Here is a 24,640-nt window from a genome sequence, read left to right as displayed (position 1 = left end):
ATAAAAATATGGATAGGTTTGCATCTTAATTTGAACATCTGGTATCAATTGTCATCATAAAGCATACAAATTATTGTGTTATGTTTATAAATTACTCATGTAAAGAAAGCTACCAGCTTGAGTTCCTCAGTGTTGACATTGATTTATCTATCACTCCTGTTTAATGCAAACTATTCATAAGTTATTATCAATTAAATATTTATGCATGTTAATATTTTATGATTAGGAAAGTTTGAAAAATGAAAGCATTAGCAAGACTTGTTCTGGGACTTGTCATCTTTGATGCTGCTGTGACTGCTCCAACGTTAGAGCCCATCAACTATGACTCAGAAACTTACGATGCCACCTTGGAAGACCTGGATGATTTATACAACTATGAAAACATACCTATTGGCCAAGCTGAGGTACTTTTAAAAGCACTGTATTAGGAAATATTGGGGATTGTTTTCTTCAAATAGATTTTAGTTTATTTATAAATGAGATGTTCTGTCTTAATAATTTCATATGAACTTTTTCTCCAGAACATGTTCAATGTTAGAGATTAACATTGAAATACTCTTTTGTTTTATTACAGTTCACTTTATTTCCTCTATATCTTCTCACAAAATTGGGCAAAAAAAAAAGAGTTATTAAGTTAGAACAGAAAAAAAAGTAGGGGAAAAAGCCATAGGCAGTTAGGAAAAGTAAAAATAATACATATGCAATGATAAAGAACTTGAAGGTGTTTTCTGTAAAGGAAAGAAAATGTTAGATTGTAGTAAATTTGGAAGTAAAAAGAATATAAAAGACAATAGTTTGGGACAGGACAGTATTCCAAGAGCAAATGTGCTTTCCTAAATGACTGATTATCTCTCAGCAGTAATGTAGGCATTGGCAAGGTTACAGCCCACATTTTATAAATTTTATATGATATGTTCCTAATTAAATGTTAGGCTTTTTACGAACTAAAGAATACAGATTAATTTTTCTGAGTCAAAAAACAAACAGACCTTGAAATGCTGGAGTGTAATTAATGCACTACATTGACAAAAACTGATTACATATAAATAAACCAAAAGGGAAATTACATCATCATTACAAGATCATAAGGTATTTTGGGCAATTGTTCAAATGTAAATCTTTCTTACAATAATGATTTAGAATAACTAAGGAAAATTAAATATTTAGACAAAAGCATATATTTATATTGTATGGAACTTAATTAGATACATTTTTATTAAGATATAAACATTCTCATTATTATTTATGTTGACTTATGAAATACAAGAATCAGAATTTCACCATACAATAGCAGTACAATAGTTTTCATGTCTTCTCCCCTTACCCTATTTTTCTCTCCCTATCATTTTCTCTTTTGTGTTCTTCTTCTTTTATTTTCTTTTTATTTTCTTTTTTTTTGTACCACCCCTACGCTCTCTCTCTCACTTCCTTACTTTTCAGAAAAGTTTTAGGCTTAACAGCAGATCACTTTTCTTCTGCACATTGCACATGACTATTTTCTAAGTCTTTATTTTTTTAATATGTTTTTATTGATTTCAGAGAGGAAGGGAGAGGGAGACAGAGAGAAAAAAAACAACATCAATAATGAGAAATAATCATCTATTGGCTGCCTCCCGCATGCCCCCTACTAGGGATTGAGCTGCAACCTGGTCATGTGCTCTGACCTGGAATCAACCTGTGATATCCTGGTTCATGAATTGAAACTCACCTACTGAGCCACACCTTCTGGGCTCTAAGTGTTAATATTCACTGTTTGATTCATTTTTCTGTATGGCTTTGTTATGTTAAGGAAATTTTCTGTTGAGAATTTATGGTCATTAATAACCAATCTTACTGTCTGTGATCCCTCTATATCTCTAACTTAATGCATCAGTGTAGAGTATAAGAAATTTTTCTAGTTCTTAATTCATCTACTCTGCTCCTTTTTCCCATCTTCCATAAATATTAAAAATGTACATATATCAGTGCATATCTGCAACTGTCTAACAAATTAAATATTTCAATGTAAACTTATTTGACATTTATCCAAAAAGTGGTTTTTATAAGATCAAAGAGCTTTGGTGAATATCATAAGTGAATCCTCTATTCTGAGTAGGGCTGGGGAGTGGATTCAAGGGACAGCTTATTCCTTTCAGACCAAATGCCCAATAATAATAATAAAAAAGTGTTACTTGAAACCAAGGCTGCTTTGGGCAAAATGTGGCATCAATGAGCTTTATCTGCAGACTTCTTTTAAGCCATTTCTTGCTGTCAGGATGCATTTTGCTGCTTAGGTGGCCCTACACATTCTCATGAGATTCTCAAATTGTTCCTGCTACCAAATAAAATAAGCTAATAAATATAGCTATTAAAAACTAGAGGCCCAGTGCATGAAGTTCATGCACAGGGGGTGGTGTCCCTTAGCCCTGCCTGCACCCTCTCCCATCTGGGACATCCCTCTCACAATCCGGGACCGCTGGCTCCTAACTACTTGCCTGCCTGCCTGCCTGCCTGATTGCCCCTAACCACCTCTGCCAGCCTGATGGCCCCCAACTGCCCTGCCCTGCTGGCCTAATGGCCCCAACTGCCCTCCCCTGCTGGCTTGCTCTTCCTCAGCCCCCACCACCGTGACTTTGTCTGGAAGGAAGTCAGACGTCTGGAAGATGGCTGGTCACCTGGTCTAATTAGAATATTACCCTTTTATTAGTATAGATGATTTAGTATACAACCTTTCCTCAGGAATCTTTTATTCTGGAACAACAACCTTCCTTCAAGGTACCAAAAATGTGACTTTGTATCCTTATATACTCCAGTCCTTACCTCATGCAAGCATCCCTGATTTTCACACAGGCCTCTCTAAACTCAGAATCCTAACCACTGAGGGCTCCAGAGAGCCATTAGTAATCCCTGTAGTTGATTGAAATATATAATTATCCCTGATTTAACAATTTTTGTGGTAAAGTCACATTAGAAAACCAATTTGTAGATAGTTGATATATATATAGATATACATCTATATCTATATCTATATCTATATCTATATCTATATCTATATCTATATCTATACATATATATATATATATATATATATATATATATCCTACATAATAAAATGGTAATATGTAAATTACCATCACTCCGCTACGCCCACGATTGGGCCAGCAGGAGGCGCAGGGGGCGGGACTCAGGGTGGCCGGGGTAGCTGATTGGGCCAGCAGGACGCTGAGCTCGCGGCGCCAGTGGCGCCGCGAGCTCAGCGTCTGTGCCATGGCTGCGCCGGAGGCTTTCGGAAGGCCTGGGGCACCGGCGGACAGCCAGCCCGCTGGTGCACCAGGTGCATGATTAAATCATGCACTGGGCCTCTAGTATATATATATATATATATATATATATATATATATATATATATATGTTATGATAATATAACACATTTAAAGATATAAGCTATACATAATTTTTTTTTAAATACAAGGTTTGTCCAGTAACAAAAATCAATCATGCCCTAAGCAGTTTGGCTCAGTGGATAGAGCGTCGGCCTGTGGACTGAAGGGTCCCAGGTTCGATTCCGGTCAAGGGCAATTCTATCAAAATACTCTTGGTTGTGGGCACATCCTCAGTAGGGGGTGTGCAGGAGGCAGCTGATCGATGTTTCTCCCTCATCAATGTTTCCAACTCTCTATCCCTTTCCTTTCCTCTCTGTGAAAAATCAATAAAATATATTAAAAAAATCAATCAAACCATTCATCCACCAGCTATGGTAAAAAGTCCAAAAAAATATAACAAATAAGATAACATGAGGAACAAAATTCCAAAGAACTTTAGCTTATATATTAACAAATTATAAATATACATTGCTTTACAAACAAACAAAGAACTGGTATATAATTCGTCATCAGAAGATATGAAAAAAGTCAATAGGCCCAGTCGTGTGAATGGATTCTAAACTATGGGTACTCATGACATTAACTTCTTGAATGTAGTCTTTGAAATTCATACTCTGGTGACTCCTGGTAAGATTATTTATCTCATCTTTAAAATTAAGGGCAGTTGTTCCCCATGTTCTTGATCCTATGTAACACTTTTTGAATAAACACTGGTAATATACCCAAATGTGATACGGTTGATGGAAAAATTGATGGTAAATAAAGCACCTGTGAAATGGTGGTATCAGATTCTTCACACTTTGTCCTCAATGCCAAGACTATGGTTCTACCTATTTTAGCCTAACATTAATTTTACCTGTAGAAAGGACAAGTTATATTCTAAAACTAAATTTATGAGACAACTGACCAAATGCTTCCAATGCCAGTTTCTTTCTTATACATTCTGAGACTTGGCTCCTTAGGCCAATAAAATAGACCTTTTGTTCCAGGTTTTAAATGATTAATCCTTAAGGCTTTTGACATATGTGATAAGCAGAATTCTATGATGTCCCTTAAATGGCCCATCCCCTGGTGTGTCCACACCCTCTATAATTTTTAACATTGTGAATTTATTTGTAGATCACTCTGGTAATTAGGTTATGTTTATAATATCCTTTAAAAAGGTGATTATCTTGGTCAGCCAGACCTAAACTCATGAGTCCTTTAAATCAGTGTCTTAAAGTTAAGAACAAAATTTGAAGCATGAGAGAAATTCAGTACAAGGGAAACTATTGCAGGCTTTAAAGATAGATGGGTCCACACAGCATGGAATGCAGAAGTCTCTAGATGCTGAGAGAAGCTGATAGCCAGCAAGCTTAGAGGGACCTTAGTCCTATAGATGCATGAAACCCCGAGCTCCACATGAAGTCACAGACCTGGCCACCACCTTAATTTTGACCTTGTGAAACCCTGAAGAGAGAATCCAGTCAAGCCAGCTCTGGATTTCTGACCCAGAGAATTAAAAAATGGGTATAGTTTTAAGCTGCTCAGTTTGTATAATTTATTTATGCAGCAATAGAAAACTAATAAAGATGCAATAATTAATTTCTTCTGAAAACCAAATTTGAATTTACTGCTTCAAGGGTTGAGTTTGTGAGTCCAATGGTTTAACTGGTCAATAAGCCAAACCTGAGCTTTTATCTTAATTAATGTTATAAATAAGATGTAGTTATAAGCCATAAGATGAAATATAGATTATTTTTTGCTTTCTGATAAATAATAATTAATCCTGATTGAACTCTTATAATGTGTCAGGTACTGTTCTAGGCATTTCACATGCATTATCTCCTTAACTTCTCACAACAAAACTATGAAGCACTATTATTATTTCCAATGAATAGATAAAGATATAGAGACAAAGAGCAAGAAAGTAACTTGAATAAGATTGTACAGGTATACAATCACAATGATGTTATCTTCTCATATCAGAAAATAATCTTTAGCAGATTAATAAAGGATTGTATTACCACCCTCCATTTTCTACCATTTTCCAAATTGTTCTTTTGACTTGATATTGGTTTTAGTTTAATTGAATGTCAAGTGCTCCAACACTCTTAAAAGAAAAAGAAAACCAGTCTTTTATGGGTGAGTAATGTGAACTAGAAGTAACCTTTACTTCTAATAATTATTTAACTCACTATTATCTAATTACTATAAGAAAGAATGGCTTACAATTCACTACTTCAAAGAATAATTGTGAATAGCTAATCTCCAACATATATCTAAGTTCAATGTATATTATTTTATTATACTTACATATATAATAGCATATATACAGGGTAGGGCAAAAACAGGTTTACATTTGTTCATATGGAAAATAGTACAAGAATTAATAAATAATAACACAAGGATAAATTCTGTGTTCATGTACTCACAACTGCAAACCTACTTTTGCCCTACCCTGTATATATTACATATTTGGTGGTCTAGGATCCAAGGAAAATTTTGTTATTAGCCTTAAGGAGTTCATCAGAAAACTATATAGTTTAAGATTTAGTATTCTTTGAGTGGTTTAAATTGAGATTGTGTTTTTGACCAAGGTAGGTATTTGGCATTTCCATGTTCATGTATATTTTGGGGGTTATAGATTGTTCATGCCGCTGAAGTATAAGAAAAACATTATTCCTGTCCATTAATAACTTATTTTACCCAGAAAAGGTCTCAGTGACTCTGATGAAGCAATTAAACTTCCATTCCTGCAGTAAAATTTCCTTGGCTCCATTCAGACAATTGGACTTCTGCTCACCTATACTGCTCACCTATTCTATATTATTTTAGTTTTCTATAATTACTTTTACTTAATTGTGTCCCTGAATTTTCAAGAAACATCAAGAATGTTATACTGCAGCCCTAGCCAGTTTGGCTCAGTGGTTAGAAATTCAGCCTGCAGACTGAAGGGTCCCAGGTTCGATTCTGGTCAAAGGAACGTACCTCAATTGCAGGCTCCAGGTCCTGATTGGGGGCACGCGGGAAGTAACCAATCAATGTGTCTATCTCACGTGGGTGTTTGTCTCTCTCTTTCCCTCTCCCTTCCACTCTCTCTAAAAATCAATGGAAAAAATATTCTCAGGTGAGGATTTAAAACAAACAAACAAACAAAAAAAAAACACAGAGAGAATGTTATGGAGTCCATGGAGCACACTTGATAGCATTTGTTGTAAGTGTGCAGAGGGCATTGTCAATGACACCACACAGTGCTCTTCATGAGGATGTGGAGGACAAATTTCTCTCAGGCCTCAGTGTAAGAGGAGCTGCAACTTTAAGGAATTTTTCTTTTTCTTTTCTGTGCTCTACATCTTGTAACTTAGTGTTGTTGTCATTTTGCTCAGAATCCTGGAGCTTGATTTTGGCCTCATTCTTCCCTGACTTCATATTACTTCCCCCCAACTTTCTTCTCCTGTGATCCTTATCTCCACATATAAATTTTGGAGGTAGATATGGAATGAGATAAGATATGCATTCATAAATCAACAAACATAGTTAATATAACACATCCTATCTAATAAAAGAGTAATATGCAAATTAACCATCACTCTGCTATACCCACAAGCCATGCCCACCAGCCAATCAGGAGCGAGTATGCAAATTAACCCAACCAAGATGGCTGCAGCCACGGAGCAAACAGGAGGCTTGGGTTGCCCCTGGTGATGGAGGAAGCCAAGCTTTCCGCACACCCTGGCCAGCTCAGGCCTCCACTCAATGCTAAAAAGTTTCAATTATAGAAGATAAATAAATCCCAGGTACCAGGGCCTCAGCTTGGGTCGCCGGGGGGCATGGCAAGCCTGCAAACCACCACAGGTCCCTCGCCCAGGCTGCCCCATGCCCCAAAGGAACCCCCACCCTGATCCGGGACACCCTTCAGGGCAAACCAGCTGGCCTCCACCCATGCACCATACCTCTATCCTATCTAATAAAAGAGTAATATGCAAATTGACCATCATTCCAACACACAAGATGACTGGCCCCATGTGGACACAAGATGGCCAGCAGGGGAGGGCAGTTGGGAGGGACCAGGCCTGCAAGGGAGGGCAGTTGGGGGCGATCAAGTCTGCAGGGGAGGGCAGTTAGGGGTGACCAGGCCAGCCGAGGAGGGAACTTGGGGGTGACCAGGCCTGCAGGGGAAGGCTGTTAGGGATGACCAGGCCTACAGGGGAGGGCAGTTAGGGGCAAACAGGCTGGCAGGGGAGTAGGTAAGCATCAATCAGGCTTGCAGGGGAGTGGTTAGGGGGTGATCAGGCTGGCAGGTAGAAATGGTTAGGGTCAATCAGGAAGGCAGGCAGGTGAGCAGTTGGGAGCCAGCAGTCCTGGATTCTGAGAGGGATGTCCAACTGCCCGTTTAGGCTGGATCCTACCGGGACTGGGCCTAAACAGGCAGTCGGACATCCCTCAAGAGGTCCCAGATTGGAGAGGGTGCAGGCTGGGCTGAGGGACACACACTCCCATGCACGAATTTCATGCACCGGGCCTCTAGTTAGTAATAATTGACCAATTTTTCTCTCTTAGAGAAAATAAGTAGATAGTTTAAAATCATCCTTATAAAGAAACCTTCTGTTGAAATAAATTCAGCTTGAAAATATCATTTATAGATGAAGAGGTTATAGGCTTCATCAAAAGAATTAAAAGCAAATTTAATAGAGTTGTAGGAATCAGAGAGAGCTCAGTGAAGGCAGCTGCATCAATTAACAAATGCATTGATTTCTTTCCTCTTGTCATCAAGATAATATGGTGCCATGCAAAATAATTTCATGATATATGTTGATACCCTGTAACACCAGAAATTACTAAGGTAGGCTCAAATTAATTTTGGACTACTTATAGAAATCAATGTCTAGTTTAGATAATGACATATAAAAAACATCAAGGTAGTTATGATACAAACTCCAGGACACCCACCCACCCAAAGAGCCAAAGAATAGTTCCTGTGACATCTGTTTCCTTCATTTAATCCCTTTTGGAAATTCACCAGCAAGCTTGGGGATTGCACTTCAACAAAACTGTAAGTATTGTTAGGTTTTCGTGTAAGACTCTTGTTGTAGCGTGGATAGCTGTGATTGGTGAGTTAACCATCTGCGTCTACCAGTTACACCAAGACTGTAACAGCATTTTTACTTTCTGTACAACAAAGAAGCTTTGTAAAGAAAATCTTAACATTTTGAAAAATAAATAAATAAAAAGGATTCATTTTGGATAATTTACACAATATGTTTCAAAGTTTTAAACATGTGGTTTGCATATAAAACATCTCTTACTGGAAGAAGTAATTTGTTAAAGTTTTAATCAACCTGAATTAAATATGATTTTTAGGATATTGTGAAAAAAAAGCTAATCTTTCTCCTCATCCTTCTTCATGAAAGAGGCTCTAGAGAATGGGAGGGAAGAATTTTACTGATGAGCTTTCAATATGTTGTCTGATTGATTTTCCATATGTTTCTGTTAAAACCAGTGATAAACCATTTGATTCTTAGTTTAAGCTATTTGAAAAGCTTAAAAAAAGAAAGAGAACCTTAAAAAAAGGGAAGCACAGAATATACAATTATGTAAGATCAGAAAAAAAGAACACTGATAGAATTTGCCAGTGACATGTTTGTGTTTGAAGTTGTATAACACATTATTTATGAGGCCACAAACCTAAGTTAAATCTCATAACTATCCCTTAAAATAAGACATGATTATTATTATTACTGTTATTATTTTTATGAGCAACCGAGGATCAGAATTTTGCCCAAGGTTATTCAGCTAGTAAGTTTCAGAGCAAAATTTAAACCAGATTCTTTTAATGCCAGACCAGAGAGACTTTGGCACTAAACACCTCCGTTATTTTTCTGCTTCTTCTCTTTAATCTTTAATTTTGTTAGCTGTGTCTCATATTGAGGTTTCTTTTCTTTGAAATTAAGTAATTTGATTATTAGGAATCAGAAAAACAAGAATTTTCTAGTGATTACAATGAACATAATATCTAAGCAACTCTCTTAGCTGTCAAAGTATTTAAGGGAGAGAGAGGTAAAATGATCCTTCTGAACTGAAAGCTGCTTTGTCAGAAATATGGGGACTGAGCAATCTTTGCCAAACTCATTTCTTCCTCATCCATTTTCAAGATAAAATAGAAAATAAGATACAGCTTTCATTGCCAGTGTTCATGGTCACATTCCTTTAGATAATTAATATGGACCACTTAAATTAATTTGAGCACTGGACTTACGTTTAAAGCAAAATTCCATTGGACTTAACATATCTGCATGCTAGTGTGTAAAACGCATAAGGATATTCTCCAGTAACCCAGGATGAACAGTTTGGAGCCCTTTAATATGTTTGGAAAACAATCATTGACATAATGGTGACAACACAGAATAGCTTCATGATTTATTTTCAACTGGTGGGACAATTTGGGAGAAAGAGAACTTTTAAATTCTGTCTTGTTTAACAAAAATTTTAGTCTATGCTAGAGTAAAAATCCAGATAACATTCTGGATTTAAAATGCTTTAAAGAGAGGAGAGAGAGAGAGAGAGAGAGAGAGAGAGAGAGAGAGAGAGAGAGAGAGAGGCTTAAAATTTAAATATTATCTGTTAAAGAACTGGACTTACTGGTTAGGAATTTACTGGCACAGTGGGATCCTAAACTAAGTAAATAAATAGATAAGAACAATTTCTTTCCAGTCTGTTTTTGCCTGGGCACTTAAACCATTAATGCACATCCACTGCAAAGATGGGGAAAGAAACCACTGGCTTTGGGTTTGCTCATGTATGTACCCATTCTATACTTGGGAGGCAGTTTTTCACAGTATGTGACATGGATTCTGGAGTCAGATTCCCTTTGTGTGAGTCCTAGGTTGGTCACAGCAACTGTGTGGCTTCGGGCAGTCATATAATCCTCCTGAGCCTCAGCTTCCTATCTATAATATATATATATAGTGAACATGAAATAAGAAACTGGTTCACTGTTTAACTTATAGCCTGGCACATAGCAGATATTTAATAAATGGTAGCTTTACCATTAGATCACTTATTCAATCAACAGCCACTGAGGCTAATCCACTGGTGCCCAAGAAAGTCTTCATGGAAGGGATAGGATTTGAGCTGGAATGCAGGCTAACTCCATTGGGCATGGGTTCACTTTAGATCCACTTGCCAATCTTTTGCTGAGAATGAGGAGTAGGGGCAGGTAAATAAGACCAAGTTCCTCCTTGTCCCTCAGCACCTCCCAGTCTAGCTAGTCATCTTATAAACGCACTATTCCCATACATTAGAGGAAGTAAAAAATGTAAACAAGATCTTTAGTTACCTATTGGGACATAAGGTTTCTATGAGTTCCATTACAAAATACACATACATATGCTGAGAAAGTATGTCCTCAAATTTGTCATCAGTCACAGTTCTTACGGCAAATCTGAGATATAATTTACTACGTCCATTTACTCATGTGTTTATCCACCACCTTTTTTGATCAATATTTAAAGCTACTTATAGAAATAAATGCTACAATGTGTACAAAAATATATAAACATATAAAATAAATATAAACATATAAAATAAATATATAAACATATAAAATAAATATAAATCTGAATAAATATAGATAACATATCTACATACAATAATACTGCATTGTATAAAATATATAATATAGATTTTATTGCATTATATTCTCCATAATAATATATCTTATATTATTTATTATTAATTATTTCTTATACTAGATTATGATATAAAAATATAAATTAAGAAAATGAGGCAAGTTAAAAATAAGAGTTGGGAATATACCGTAATATGAAACCAAGAGTCAGTAACATATACTATTTTGTGTTATGACACATATAAATATGTGTGCTATTAAAGTTTTTCTAAGAAATAAGTATTAGGTTTTAAGGGACCAGATACATGCTCCTCCTAAACCCTAATTAAATTCAGAATCAGTTGAGAGACAGAAATGGGGCTCAGACAAATGAGTTCAAAGTATCCTCCTTATATTACTGATAAAATCTAGACTGAAATGTATGACTTAGGTCTGAAGCAACTATGAGATTCCTAATACAAAACTCCAGAAATAGACTAGGTAACTGGTCACAGAAAAGGTCACTCAGTCACAGGCCTCAGAACAGCGCCTGATTCAGTAAATGTTAGTGCATGACTAGAGGGGCAAACAGAAAGCATGCTCTCAACCGGCAGGCAACTACCCGCAATAGAGAGGATGAACTACCTAGGCCTATTCTTTCACTCACCCAGTCATTCTTCCTTTTCCAGGAAGGGTGAGTAAAGGAGCCAACAGAAGATGCACCCACCTCTCAGGAGGGTCTCCTTTTAAGCCATCAGGCTTAACCATGACATTCAATACAGCTCTCACCTTCAAGAGAGAAAATCAACCTGTTTATTGGACAGTCATGCTCATACCTTCCTGAGATCTACCCCCATGCCAACTACCACTCTTACATATCCTCTGGCAGTCCGTAGATTTTGATTGCAGAAGTCTCTGATATGGATCTGAGAGCATCAATGAATTTATCTCAAAAACCTCTCAGTTCCTGAGATTAACCTTTCACTCTCAGTTCTTTGCTTTATCTCAAATTATATCAAGCCGCATTATTTAGTAACAAAGCTTATGAGAAGTTCTGCAAGGAAATTGAATGCTAAGTAACTATACTCCAATAATACAATTCCAGAAACATAATGATGACACAAATTTATATATAACTTCCTTACTTCAATGAAGTTTTTGAGGAAAGATAAAAGACTAGATTAACATCTCTTGCAAATTAAAGTCAAAACTTGTTCAAATCTAAAGAGATTGCAGTATAAATTCAGAATTGCTTGCCTTGTGATTTAAAAGTCCAAAGAATATGCAGTCCAAACACCACTTCCCCATTTGCTTTTGCTTCATCTCAGCTAGACAGATCCTTAGTGCTTGGGTCAAGCTGGATTTTTTTAATAACTGCAGTCTGAGTGGACTTTTCCAGATACAAATGTACTTTCTTCAGGGGCACATACATTATTAGTTCATTGCAAAGTCTCCTATGACCTTGATATTTAAAGAGAATGAAGCATTTATTGCACATATATTATTATCCCAACACTGACCCTAACCCCCATCAAATTTAAAGAACAAATTAACTTGAATCTCTATAATAGTTATTCTAGGCAAAAGTAGAGCCCCAAAATCAATACATAGTGCTGCTAGAGACCCAAGAAGAGACTTGGTGGAAACTGAGGCTATAACCTCATCCAGATGTTGGTCAGCTTATGTTCATTGTTTCTAGTCTTTAAACTTTGAGCCTAAACACAATTTGGAGAACTTTCCCATCAGCAGTTCAATTATGGCACTGTTTTTCCATTGTTAGAGGAGTCCTTCTCAAAGTGTGATACCTGAACTGGCAACATCCGCATCACCTGGGAGATGGTCAGGAATGCAAATTCTCAGATCCCACTCCAGACCTAATGAATCCGAAACTCTAGAGGAGGGGCCAGCATTTGGGGGATTTAACAAACCCTCTGCTCATTCTGATGCACTTAGGGTACAAGCAACACTGAATTAAGAAACCACATGGCTTTCATCGCAGCGTAGCACTGGAGATATTCCTGTGTTCTAGCACAGTCTTTAAACATACAGTGGCAGCAGGCCCGGTCACCAGGTCCACTTGAAGCTTCTTTCTGGTTTTATTTTCTGCATCCCCAAAACCCATTTCTTCTGCAGCCCTGGGTTTCTGGCACCTGATGCAGCATGGACTTTGTCAAGTGACAGGCTCTCTTGGGACCAAGAGTTTTCAGTGTTTGGGGGTGGGGGTTCTGCAGCCTGGAAGCGATGTGCCCCTCTGGCTTCCACCTTTGCTTCCTGCTATGGAATTCACAAAATTCACCTCCCAGGGAGTTTCTAAGCTTCCCCGTGGTATTTTTCAGCTGAAGAATCAACCTCAGCAGATTCCTGAACTGACACTGATGTTGATGTTTCTGAAGCCTGTGGCCCTTGGGATCTTAATGAAAAACAATCCTTCTTCCATATTCCCACCAAGACTTAACATTTCACCGCTCCAAAACTTAATTAGCATTTGTCTCTGACATCCTAGTCTGCAGAATAAATTTCCCCTCTAGTGTGGTGGTTCTCAACCTTGGCCATATATTTGAATCACTTCTAGAGTTTTTAAAAATCCTAATGTCTGGGCCACACCCAGACTATTGAAATCAGAATCTCTGGGGCTGAGCCCCAGTTTTACTGTTTGACTTTGCTCAGCTGTTCTTTCAGTGTGAGTCATTTACTATTTTTGTTTAACCAGTTTAATATGCTTTTCTTTTGAAAAATATTTTTATTGTTGGTAGCATAACAGATGTCCCCCATTTGTCCAGCTCCTACCCCCCCCTCCCAAGCCTTCCCTACACTATTGTCTGTGCCCTTGGGCTTTTCAATGTGTTCCATTTACTTCTCTAGTACTGTGTGCTGAATGAGTGCCTTCTCTTCTCTTTCTGGTCCGGACTTTTGTTTTTCTAACATAGTCCTCTAGATTTTGTCTTGTAGCATGTTTTACGGAGTCAGATAAAAAAATTAATAAATTATAAATTTGCCAAAAGTAACATTGTTCAAGGAAATTTTAGAAAATGTTCATTTTTTCTGAGTTATATAATCTTCTATTATACTAATTTTCAACCCAGGATTGGACTTGACCTGTCATTGTCCTGCCTAGCCCTTCTATAATATGCCTAATTTTCCCTGGATCTTTCCGAATTCCACAGATTTCTTATTCTGACACTCCTAAGGCAAGTTATCGAGTTTGCTAGGAACAGAGAGGCTTACACTGTGTTTGTTAAGGTCCACACACACAAACATTGAGATCATTAAAAAATAATTGCTTGGTAATGTCGCTAACCATCGGATTGTACAATATAAGATAAAGATAGGTGGTCCTAAAGGTTAATCACAGTGACGTCATGCCAACCTCACACTCAATGTGGTCTTTAAAGAGGTAAATAGTATAAAAGCAAATATACATTTTTCACATATAACACATATGAGAAGAACAAAGAAAATATGTCTAAAAGATGTTGCAGCTAGGTCAAATATTTTTGTAAGTGTGTTTTCTTTTTTTGGAGTTATCAAAACTCTGATTAAAGACATACATATGAAAAAGAAATAAAATCCAGGACGATTAGATAAAAATCCTCTACTATAACTATATGGAATTTAAAACATATATAGAATGGACATTCAGGGGGATAAATTCCTTTTGGTATTTAAAGAAGAAAGGAATATCATAGAGTCTAATAATTCTTCTCCTATTGGCAGAATGATTCCTATCATGCTAATGAGTGCAAAAATAGATGATAGGCAACAAATTTGGATATTTTTAAAGAATAGTTTATTGATTTTTAGAGAGAGAAGAAGGGAGAGGGAGAGAGAGAAACATCCATGTGAAAGTGCAACATTTATGGGCTGCCTCCTGCATCCCCCCTACTGGGGATTCAGCTCACAACCTTGCCACGTGCCTTCACCAAGAATTGAAACCTTCGGTGCACGGGACAATGCCTAACCAACAAAGTCACACTGGCCAGGGCAAATTTAAAGATTTTGATCCTTAGAAATCAGCCCTTCCTTTGCCTTATGCTATTATAGAGCTGATTTGCCTAGAGTAATTTGCCCTGGCTCTATATCATCAACAATCTTTTGTTTGTAAATTTATTGTTGACACTAATACAGATATCTCCCAATCCCCCCCTATCTTTACCCACCTCCACCCAGCCCCTCCAGCCCCAGCCCCCACTCCCCAGCTATCACCACACTGTTGTCTGTGTCTATGGGTTATGCATATACATTGTTTGGCTAATCTCTTCACCTTCCTTCATCCAGTCCCCCCACCCCCTCCCCTCTGACATCTATCAGTGTGTTCCATGCCTCTTGTTCCATTTGTGCATCAGCTTTTTATGTTCATTAGATTCCATGTATAAATACGATCATACGGTAAGGTAATTGTCTTTCTCTGTCTGACATAATACTCTCCAGGCCCATCCATGCTGTCACAAAGGGAAAGAGATCCTTCTTTTAGTTAGGTTCCCAAGAAAGCGCAGAGACTATAGAGAATATATCGGTGGCAATGAGAGGGTTCAGGTAGGCACTCTAGCTTAATACACTCTTTTAATTTGTTTAAAATAATCTGCCTCTGAGAGATCAAGTCAGGCTTCTAAAGTTGTAAAATTTTGCAAGGCTTTACCGCTGATACTGAGCAGTAGAAAAAAATTTAATGCTAATGCAATAATTATCTCTTTCAAAGGCAATTGGCTATAAGTTGATCCTCCCTGGGATAACCTCTATAAATGCACATTTTTCTTTTTCTTTTCTTTTTTTTAAGTCTTTTTTTAAAATATATTTTATTGATTTTTTACAGAGAGGAAGGGAGAGAGATAGAGAGTTAGAAACATCGATCAGCTGCCTCCTGCCCACCCCCTACTGGGGATGTGCCCACAACCAAGGTACATGCCCTTGACCAGAATCGAACCTGGGACCCTTCAGTCCGCAGGCCAACGCCCTATCCACTGAGCCAAACCGGTTTCAGCTAAATGCACGTTTTTCTATGATAATATACACATCATCATCATCATCTTTATCATCAGTGAATAGCAGTTTTATGCAGAGAATTTCTGCATATTAAAAGGCATGGTTTATTATATTTTGTGACTCAATAAAGGCTGTGTTAGAAGGAACAATTTAGTTTGTGTTAGGATAAAAAAGATAAAAACTTTTAAAAAAGTAATACAAAATTACTCCATCATAAAATAAAGAGCTAGAGTTTGGAAGGATCAAATTTTTGGTTTTCAGTACAGCTGCTTTGTTTCAATTACTGTGATGGACTCCCCACCCTTATCCCCTTCTCATGAGATTGCTGATTTCAGCCTACACTAAATTGTCCTTCTGGCATCCTTACGTGGGGAACAAGGGCAGTAAGGGTAAAGGGAACATGAACTGACTCAGCTTTTAGATAATGTTGCTACAGCCTTTGCCAAAGTTTCTCACAATATTATTTGGGGAAATTCAATTAGAACTAGATGATACATTTGTGAAAATTGGATAGTGAAAACCTATTAAGTTTCTGGAGACTAAGGGGATGATGATGAATGGAGTCCTGCATAAACTGGGATAAAACTGACATGGAAAATCTTTCGGAGAACTAAGAATCGTTCTGGCAACAAAAATAGAGAAAATAAATATGTGAACAACAATAAAAATGTGCTGAGGTTGCAGAAGAAACAGCCTAGAGAGGGTATGACTACATGAAACCTTCAGATTATCAGCTATTGTTACTTCTGCATTGAATTTTTTACTTAAACATTGCATTAAATACAATGAAACATTACCATCTAAAGTTATGAATTCATGAAGAATAACCATACATTAGGATATGTATTTACAAAAACTAAAAGAGCATTTATATTTTTTCATAAATCTATATATAATATTCTAGCAAGTCAATATCAAATGTTATGATTTTATTTTATTTTGATTTAAACAGAAAATCACAAATTTTGGTATTTGGCCTGAGACATTTATTAATTATATAGATTTATTAATTTTGACTTAATTTAATAAAATACTGGTATTCAAAAGTAAAGAAATTCAAATATGGTGAATTTACTCAAATTTGGTGGTACAATATTTCAGGAAGTACTACACCAAGAAACCAAGATAAAAGAACAATTGCTTGCAAAGGAGAAATCAGAGAGAATATGAGAGACACACAAAAAAAGTACATTTATTTTTTTTCTAATGTTAATGGCATCTGCTAGGTAAATAGTAAAAATTATTCTCTCAGTATAATTAGAAAATGGATAAGAAAACAAAATTTGAGAAGGTCTATATTAGGGCAAATTACATTAGCAGCTGTAACAAACAACTCCAAAATCCCAATGGCTTGACACAATAAAAATGGACATCTCGCTGACAGGACTGTCCACTGCAGGTCAATAGGTTTACTGTCCTCCCAGTGGTTATGCAGGAATTCAAACTTCTTTCATGCTACAGCTTCCCCATCTTCACTTTAAGATTGTAGGTTCACAGTGGTACCTTTTGTTGACAGACTGAGGGGAGGGAAAGAATGTAAGGAAAGTATATTTGCTCCTTTCTGATTAGGACCATATGGGGCACGTTACTTCCTCTCCTGTTCCATTGGCCAGAACTAACCACATGACCCAATCTAGACTCAAAGAAAGTGGAAAATATATGTTAGCTGAATCCCCAGGAGGAAAATGAAACAGTTTTGGTGAGTGAATGCATGGAATTGTCTCAGCCATCATGTTTCAACAGGCTGAAGTTTCATTCTGACATAATATTTCTCACAAAAGCGAGAGAAAATTATAATAAATGCTGCTTGAATTCTACAACCCACCTCCATTAATGTTATGTGATGTTTTCATACTTGTCAATTTCAGGGGAAGGTTGATTGACTGCCAGGTGCTCCCACGGGGCTACATGGCCCTGGTACAGTCTTCAGCCTTCGGGTTCAGCAACTGAAGGGTCAGCCGTCAGGTTTATCCATGATCAGCGATGATCAGATCAGACTGTAGGTTGATAAATTATATCTGGCAAAAAACCCCATGAGGCTTAAAATATGAAAATATATCCCATTAATGAGTTTATAATGTGAGTAGTCATTTCCCATTAAGGGTAATGCTCACTTCCCTTATCCAGAGCTTCTTTCTCATAATTAAAAGCTAAATTATTCAGAGGAATTTTATTTGGCTGAGTACAGAAGCAAAATTAAGGAAGTGAAGTAGTCCTGTGGCAGGATTGATTAGATTCAAACTGTAATCTTAACTGCTTAGAAGCTGTGTGACCTCAGGCAATTTCTTTAGTTCTTCCATCTCTCATCTTCCACTTACAAATATATCAAACATGCACAGTTATTGCACCTCTACATAGAGTTGTTCTGAGAGAGACATTAGAATAAATGGAAAGAGCATAGTTTTTCATATACAGTGAATATTTAATCCATGACAATTATTTTTAGCTAACTCATGATAACAGCAAGTGAAATCTCTTTTCTCCATGTCAGATATGACCTCTTTAGTGATTATATTGTTTATGTTCAACATATTTAATATTTCTCTCTAGCATGTTAACCACAACAACAAACTCTTTCCCTAAACTGAATTTTCATAGGCTTCCATCTTCTTCAATTTCCTTTTTCTTTCTTTAGCTGCATTATCATCACTAAGAATCGGAGTCAAGAAGCTTGCCCAAGGGCTTGGGAGTAATGGTCTCTTCTCATTGTACATTTTAAAGATCAGTTTTGCATCATTAGAACAACCTCAAATTACTTTAATTTGGAGTGTGAGAACCTTACCATGACTCTGTCCTTGACCCTGTTTCATATGCTAAAATCTGCATTTTTCCTATTCTAATAAAAGCAATTATATCTTTATTTTTCAATGAATATCAATAAGTCAACTAGGATCTCGGTGTATATATGCTTTCACTTTCTTTTTCCGTAAAGATTTGCCATGCTGTCTTTATTTCCAAATTATATACAAGCAAAGAAAAGATTAATAAAAATTCCCCCACCTCTGCCTACATTGGCATGTTAAGTCAAAATTATAGGAAGTGTAGCTGAGGTAAAGAGCATAGGAAAAATGATAAGGGTAACCTTAGTATCAGGACTAGCTGATCTCTTATAGTTAACAAGTACTCAGCAGGATCATTACATTCTATAAATCTAGGGAGCACCAAACACAGAATAACAAAGGAATTGTGCCTCTCAGAATTGTGCAACGGAGTAGCTCTGACTCTAGGTACATAATTTCACCTTTCCCTCAAATATAGACCACACCCAACCAATATTTTTGGATCAGCAGTAGGTTTCAAACCAATTTAACCTAATGAAGTCAAAGCACATCTCCTTTAGTTTCCATTCACAACATGTTTGTACCTACAATGAAATCCTATTGGCAGACATGAAGATGTCTGAGCTATAACCAATCTCTTTTCATACCTGCTCTCCCATGCAAAGTTAAAATATTTTGTACTCTGATATCCAAAACACCCTTTAAAGTATCAAAAATTGTCATTGTTTACCTTTACTGACTCAGCCTACTAATTGCTAGACACACTGGGATAGGAGCTGGGAATGTAATGGTAAAATATATATATATTTACCCTGTATTCCCATATACAACATCAAAATCTATATCACTTATCTTTTGTTATGTAACAAAAGAAGAAGAAAAATATGAAAAATAAAATGGCAATAAATTTATATCTATCAACAATTGAATCTAAAAGTCTAAGTAAATGAATGAACAAGGAATCAAGTGAACAAAATAAACTGATGAATAAAATAGAACCAGAGGCATGGAAACATGGAACAGAATGACAAATCTTGCAGGGAACAGAAAGGGGGTCGAAAAGAGATTAACCAAAGAACTTGTATGCATATAGGCATTACCTATGGGCATATATGGAACCAAGTGGAAGGGGACAATGAGGGGTTGGAGGATATCTGTAATACTCTCAACAATAAAGATTTAAAATATTTTAAAAAGGGGGGTTTTAAGCATGGGTTGACACTAATTTTGTCTTTTTCAGAGTTTATTCTCACTTCAGTGTGAATGTATACTGAAGGATATCCCAACTTCCTGTAAGGGGATCGTTGTTGTATTCTCTGCAAGAGAGCATAACATAGATTATAGTGGTGGTAGTAGACAGAAAGAATGATATTGACTGAATGACAGGTAAAATGGACAGTTGATCATAACTTAAGTGTAACACTTGCCATAGACTTGTTTGATTAAATAATTATAAAGAGAAGCAATCCTTCCATCATTTACAAATTCAGTTTTTCCTTCACTGATGTTTTCCTTCATACATGAAGGTAGGAACTGAATCTGAGTAACTTGAACCCTCTCATAGCATTCTTTCCATCACACATATATTACATTTTTATTAAGTTCTGCATTGGAAACTTAACTGTAGATTAAGTGCTAAAATTAAAAAATATCAAAATACCCCAAAATAAAATACATTAAGTTTTATTAGTTCCAACACAAGGCCTAATGGTAGCAGATGGTTTGTGATCATCTTAAACAGGAGTGGTCAGCATGTTCAACAAGAAGTCTGTCTTGAAGGCATTCCTTGGCAAATGAGGCAATCAGGAGGAAATGTGACCGCTATTTCTGAACACCATCCTATGTAATAAAAGGGTAATATGCAAATGGACCCCAACAGCGGAAAGATTGGTTGCTATGATGCGCACTGACCACCAGGGAGCAGATGCTCAATGCAGGAGCTGCCCCCTGGTGGCCATTGAACTCCCACAGGGGGAGCACCGCTTAGCCACCAGCTGGGCTGACTGCTGCACTCGGCAGTGCTAAGGAGGATGTCTGACTGATGGGGAGCATGCCTAAGCCGCAGTCAGACATCCCCCCAGGGCACCCGGGCTGCCAGAGGGATGTCTGACTGCCAGCTTAGACCCGATCCCCTGGGGAGCGGGCTTAAGCCGGAAGGTGGACATCCCCCAAGGGTTCCCAGACTGCAGAAGGGTGCAGGCCGGGCTGAGGGACAACCCCCCCCCCCCCCCAGTGCACGAAATTGTGCACTGGGCCTCTAGTTTTTTCATATTTTTACTCTGAAATGAAGGCAAATAAATTTAGTAAACTTAATGGTAACAATGTAGTTATATAAATCATTTAGGTGTGCTTTTTGATAATGAACAAATGGATTTGGTTAAGATTATTTTTAACCAAATGGTATTATCACTTAAAATGGTGCTGAGTACTTTTACAGGAAGATTCTTCTATGGAAAACTCTGCTGATTGTGGGAGAATGAAAGTTTCAACTTTTCTGCAGTATTATTAACAGCAATGCAAATATTATAAAAATCCTTTATCTCTCAGGTAGCAGAAACTTTGAGACACTTCAGGGTCATTTCAGTCCTCTTTACCCTAAGAAATATTGAGGTGCTGGCTTGCTTACATAGAGTCAAGGCTGCGCATGGTATGGAGACTGAGGCAGGCCTAAGGATGCTTCTTGGCACTATTATCTTTTCAGACTGACATGGACCTCATTCAAGAGGTTAGACCTCACTCTACCCATGTCAATCTCTGTGGACTAAGCATTTGTCATCTCTCTAGTATAGGTAGATTCTTTCATGAACATGAAATGTACTCCTAAGCATAGTCTATCAGAACATAAATTATCTACAGATCTAAGATATACAAGTACAGTAATGACTAAGCTCAACATCATATGTAGGAGTGACCCTTTATATTCTGCTTTTAAACTGTAGGGAAATATAATGAAAAAATAAAAAAGTCAATTCAGTAGGAAGCAAATCAGGGTAAAATAGGAAGTATAAAAAGGAATGGAGAAAATCTAAGAAAAAATGGATACTTATATTAGATGCTCAGTTATAAATGTTTGCATTTGTGTGTTACCGATTGTAGCTTGAGAAAAAAAGGCAGGGGTGTATTCTGGACATTTGTGTTTATTCCCAAATTTAAGGTTCTGCAGCATAAGCATAAAAGTCTGCCACAGGGAGAGCTTTTTGTATTAATGCCTCATTTCTTTGCCTCACACTCATGTCACCTTATGAAAATTGGTGAGAGAGGCAACAAAGACAGAATGGCTGAATCACTTCTATGCAGTAGTGACAATAATGTTCTCCAGGCACAGTACTTTGCATGTATAGTTCTGCTATTTTGCTGAACCAAAGAGGCATTCCTTTTCTTTGCTCTTAAAAGGTTGTTCAACATTCCCACTTTAACAGCAAGTAAGCATGAACAAAACAGTTTCTGATAAACACAAAAGCTGTTTCGCCTCATGATAGTGGATGACAAGTGAGATCTTACAGCTTCACATCAAGTCAGTGGAAAAACCATTATCCATTAAAAATACGTGCGAACGTTTTTCCTATAAAGCCAAGGATTCACGGCAGCGTGTCTGGAATGTGTCTCTCCCCTTAGGCTGCCTCCATCCCATGAAACATCTGCCTCAATTTCCGCTCTCCTTGGAGCCTCCTGTTGGACTCTCTGCATATCCATTCCTTCTGCGTCTGCCTCATTCTGGCCCTGCAGATGCAGCCCGTCTGTCTCGCTGCTTAAAGAAATGTACCCAGTCTTCTCAAGTGGAGATTTATGGCCATTATATCTTCATGCATGGCTTCCTAATGCACCAAATGCAGTAGAATTTGCTTTTGGTTTGATTTCATGCTCTAAATATATTAAAGTAAGCATTAATACAGTCATTGATTCTTCTCAGCAAGATCTCTAGAATTAAGCGCAGAGCTGTGGATTAGATATATTCTGGACAAGCAAACTTTTTATATTCAATAAGTACTTGTTGGTTGTATATTATGCCTTGAGGTATAACGATCTATGCCCTAACTGAGAATGTACCATTCTAGTAAGCTTGGAGAGGCAGAGGAAGAATGGAGCCACTGTAGCACAGTTTAGGAAGGGCTGAAAGGAAGAGACTCTGCAGAAGCCCAGAGGGAGACACACTTCAGAAATGTGCATTGATAAAAGAAAGTTTAGGTGATGGGTTTTTAAAAATTAATTTTCTTTTGTGGAGTAATATATTCAAATTTATCAAAAATAACATTGAATAAGTGTATCTTTAAAATGTTATTGTTGCCCTGGCCTGTGTTTCTGAGTGGTTGGAGCATTAATCCACAAACTGAGGGGTCATGGGTTTGATTCCTTGACAAGGGAACATACTTGGGTTGCTGGTTCAATACCCAGCACTGGCCAAGGCACTTGCCTACCTTCCACACTCTCTCTTAAAAAAAAAAAAAAAGCAATGCAAAAAAATATCCTCAGGTGAAGATTAATAAAAATAAAATGTTAATTGTTATCTAAAATATTCATAAAATATCTGCCCTAATTATGTACATATTTTACATGGGAAGTAATAGCTTGCATATCATTTTGACATTAAATAAATTAGAAAGTAATTTGTGTGGGGTTTTTGTTTTTGTTTGTTTTTGCTTATTTAATGAAAGCAAATAAGGAAGGATGGAAAGGATCAAGAGCCCATGTCAGCCTGGTAAAGAAAAAATCTGTTCTTTTCTGGGGATGCCATGGGGAAACTAGGCCCTGTGGGTGGATCTGACATGTTGCCAAAAAATTGTTTGAACAAAATTCCTGCCCAAGGTCACAAGGTCATCAGGAAGGTAGATATTTATTAATACAAATGACATTGAGACAAGGAAAGGGAGTTGTGAGTAAGGGGTTATTCTAAATGCAAACAGTGGTCTTAGACACAATAGCATTACTTATAATATGCATGTAAGAAGAGAAAAGCAAGTTTAATCTAAAATACAATCCCTGAAAAATTAGAGTGTTTTTTAAATGCCTTTTATTGTCAAAACTCTCAAAACTGTCAATTTTAACATTCCCAAATATCATTGATAACACTTGTTATTCAAAGTAATCTTGAAAATATATAAGAAATGGCATATCATCAAATCATATAGTCTCCATATATTGTAGTTTAGTAGGAAGAATACTTCTCAGTAAAATACAATTGGAAGAAGTATAAGTTGTTGCAAAGAAACAGAATATTTGAATCCAGGGACTGAAGATTGAAAGGACTGAAATATATGCCGCAATTTTTTATTGGTTATTATCCTCAAGGGAAACAGAATTAGGGTGGCAGGGTGAAGGGGACTTTGCACACTTCTGGGTGAATCTGAATCTTGCACAATTATGCATTCTTGCAATGCTATGTATTTAGAAAACAATAAATTTGGTGTGTGTTTTTTTAACTTATGGAATAAAAAACTATGTAAAGATGTTTAAAAGTGCAAGAACCATCCCCCAAAGAAGACATTGGAAACTATTACTAAGATTTAAGAAGCAAAACTAATTAAAAACAACAGCAGTAACTGGAACCACTTGTGCTCTCCCAGGCAAGCAGGCCGGTCACAGTGTTGAACTCCAGAACATGAGTCCCCTCTTGTGGCAAACATGAATACATCTGAAATTTGTTTTACTGACACAGGGTAATTGAGATTGTGATCAAATTCTGTTCTTTTTCAGATTGAAATAGCAACAATGATGCCTTCAGGGAACAGAGAGCTCCTCACCCCGCCCCCACAGCCAGAGGAGGCTGAAGAGGAAGAAGAGGAGTCCACCCCCAGGCTGATTGACGGTTTTTCCCCACAGGAACCTGAATTCACCAGGGTTCTGGGTCCACACGCCAGTGAAGGTCAGGTCCATCAATGCAACTAAGTCCATTTGGTCATCCCTTTAAATTGCTGAGCGCCAAGTCTACAGGG

General features: G+C 37.1%; 1 protein-coding gene across 1 annotated transcript in view; it reads left to right on the top strand.

Moving 5' to 3' along the window:
• Positions 1–239: 239 nt before the first annotated feature.
• EPYC (epiphycan) overlaps positions 240–24,640 on the top strand; it is a gene marked incomplete at both ends in the record, with an annotated part of 39,450 nt that continues 15,049 nt past the window's right edge. The window contains 2 exons of the mRNA XM_079775462.1: positions 240–404; positions 24,402–24,570. Of these exons, the coding sequence (XP_079631588.1) occupies positions 240–404; positions 24,402–24,570 (334 nt within the window). The remainder of the gene's footprint in view (positions 405–24,401; positions 24,571–24,640) is intronic.

The sequence above is a fragment of the Cnephaeus nilssonii genome, assembly GCF_951640355.1.
Source record: "Cnephaeus nilssonii genome assembly, chromosome: 6".
In the NCBI taxonomy this organism is placed as follows: domain Eukaryota; kingdom Metazoa; phylum Chordata; class Mammalia; order Chiroptera; family Vespertilionidae; genus Cnephaeus; species Cnephaeus nilssonii.
This window is presented reverse-complemented; position numbering and strand designations above follow the sequence as displayed.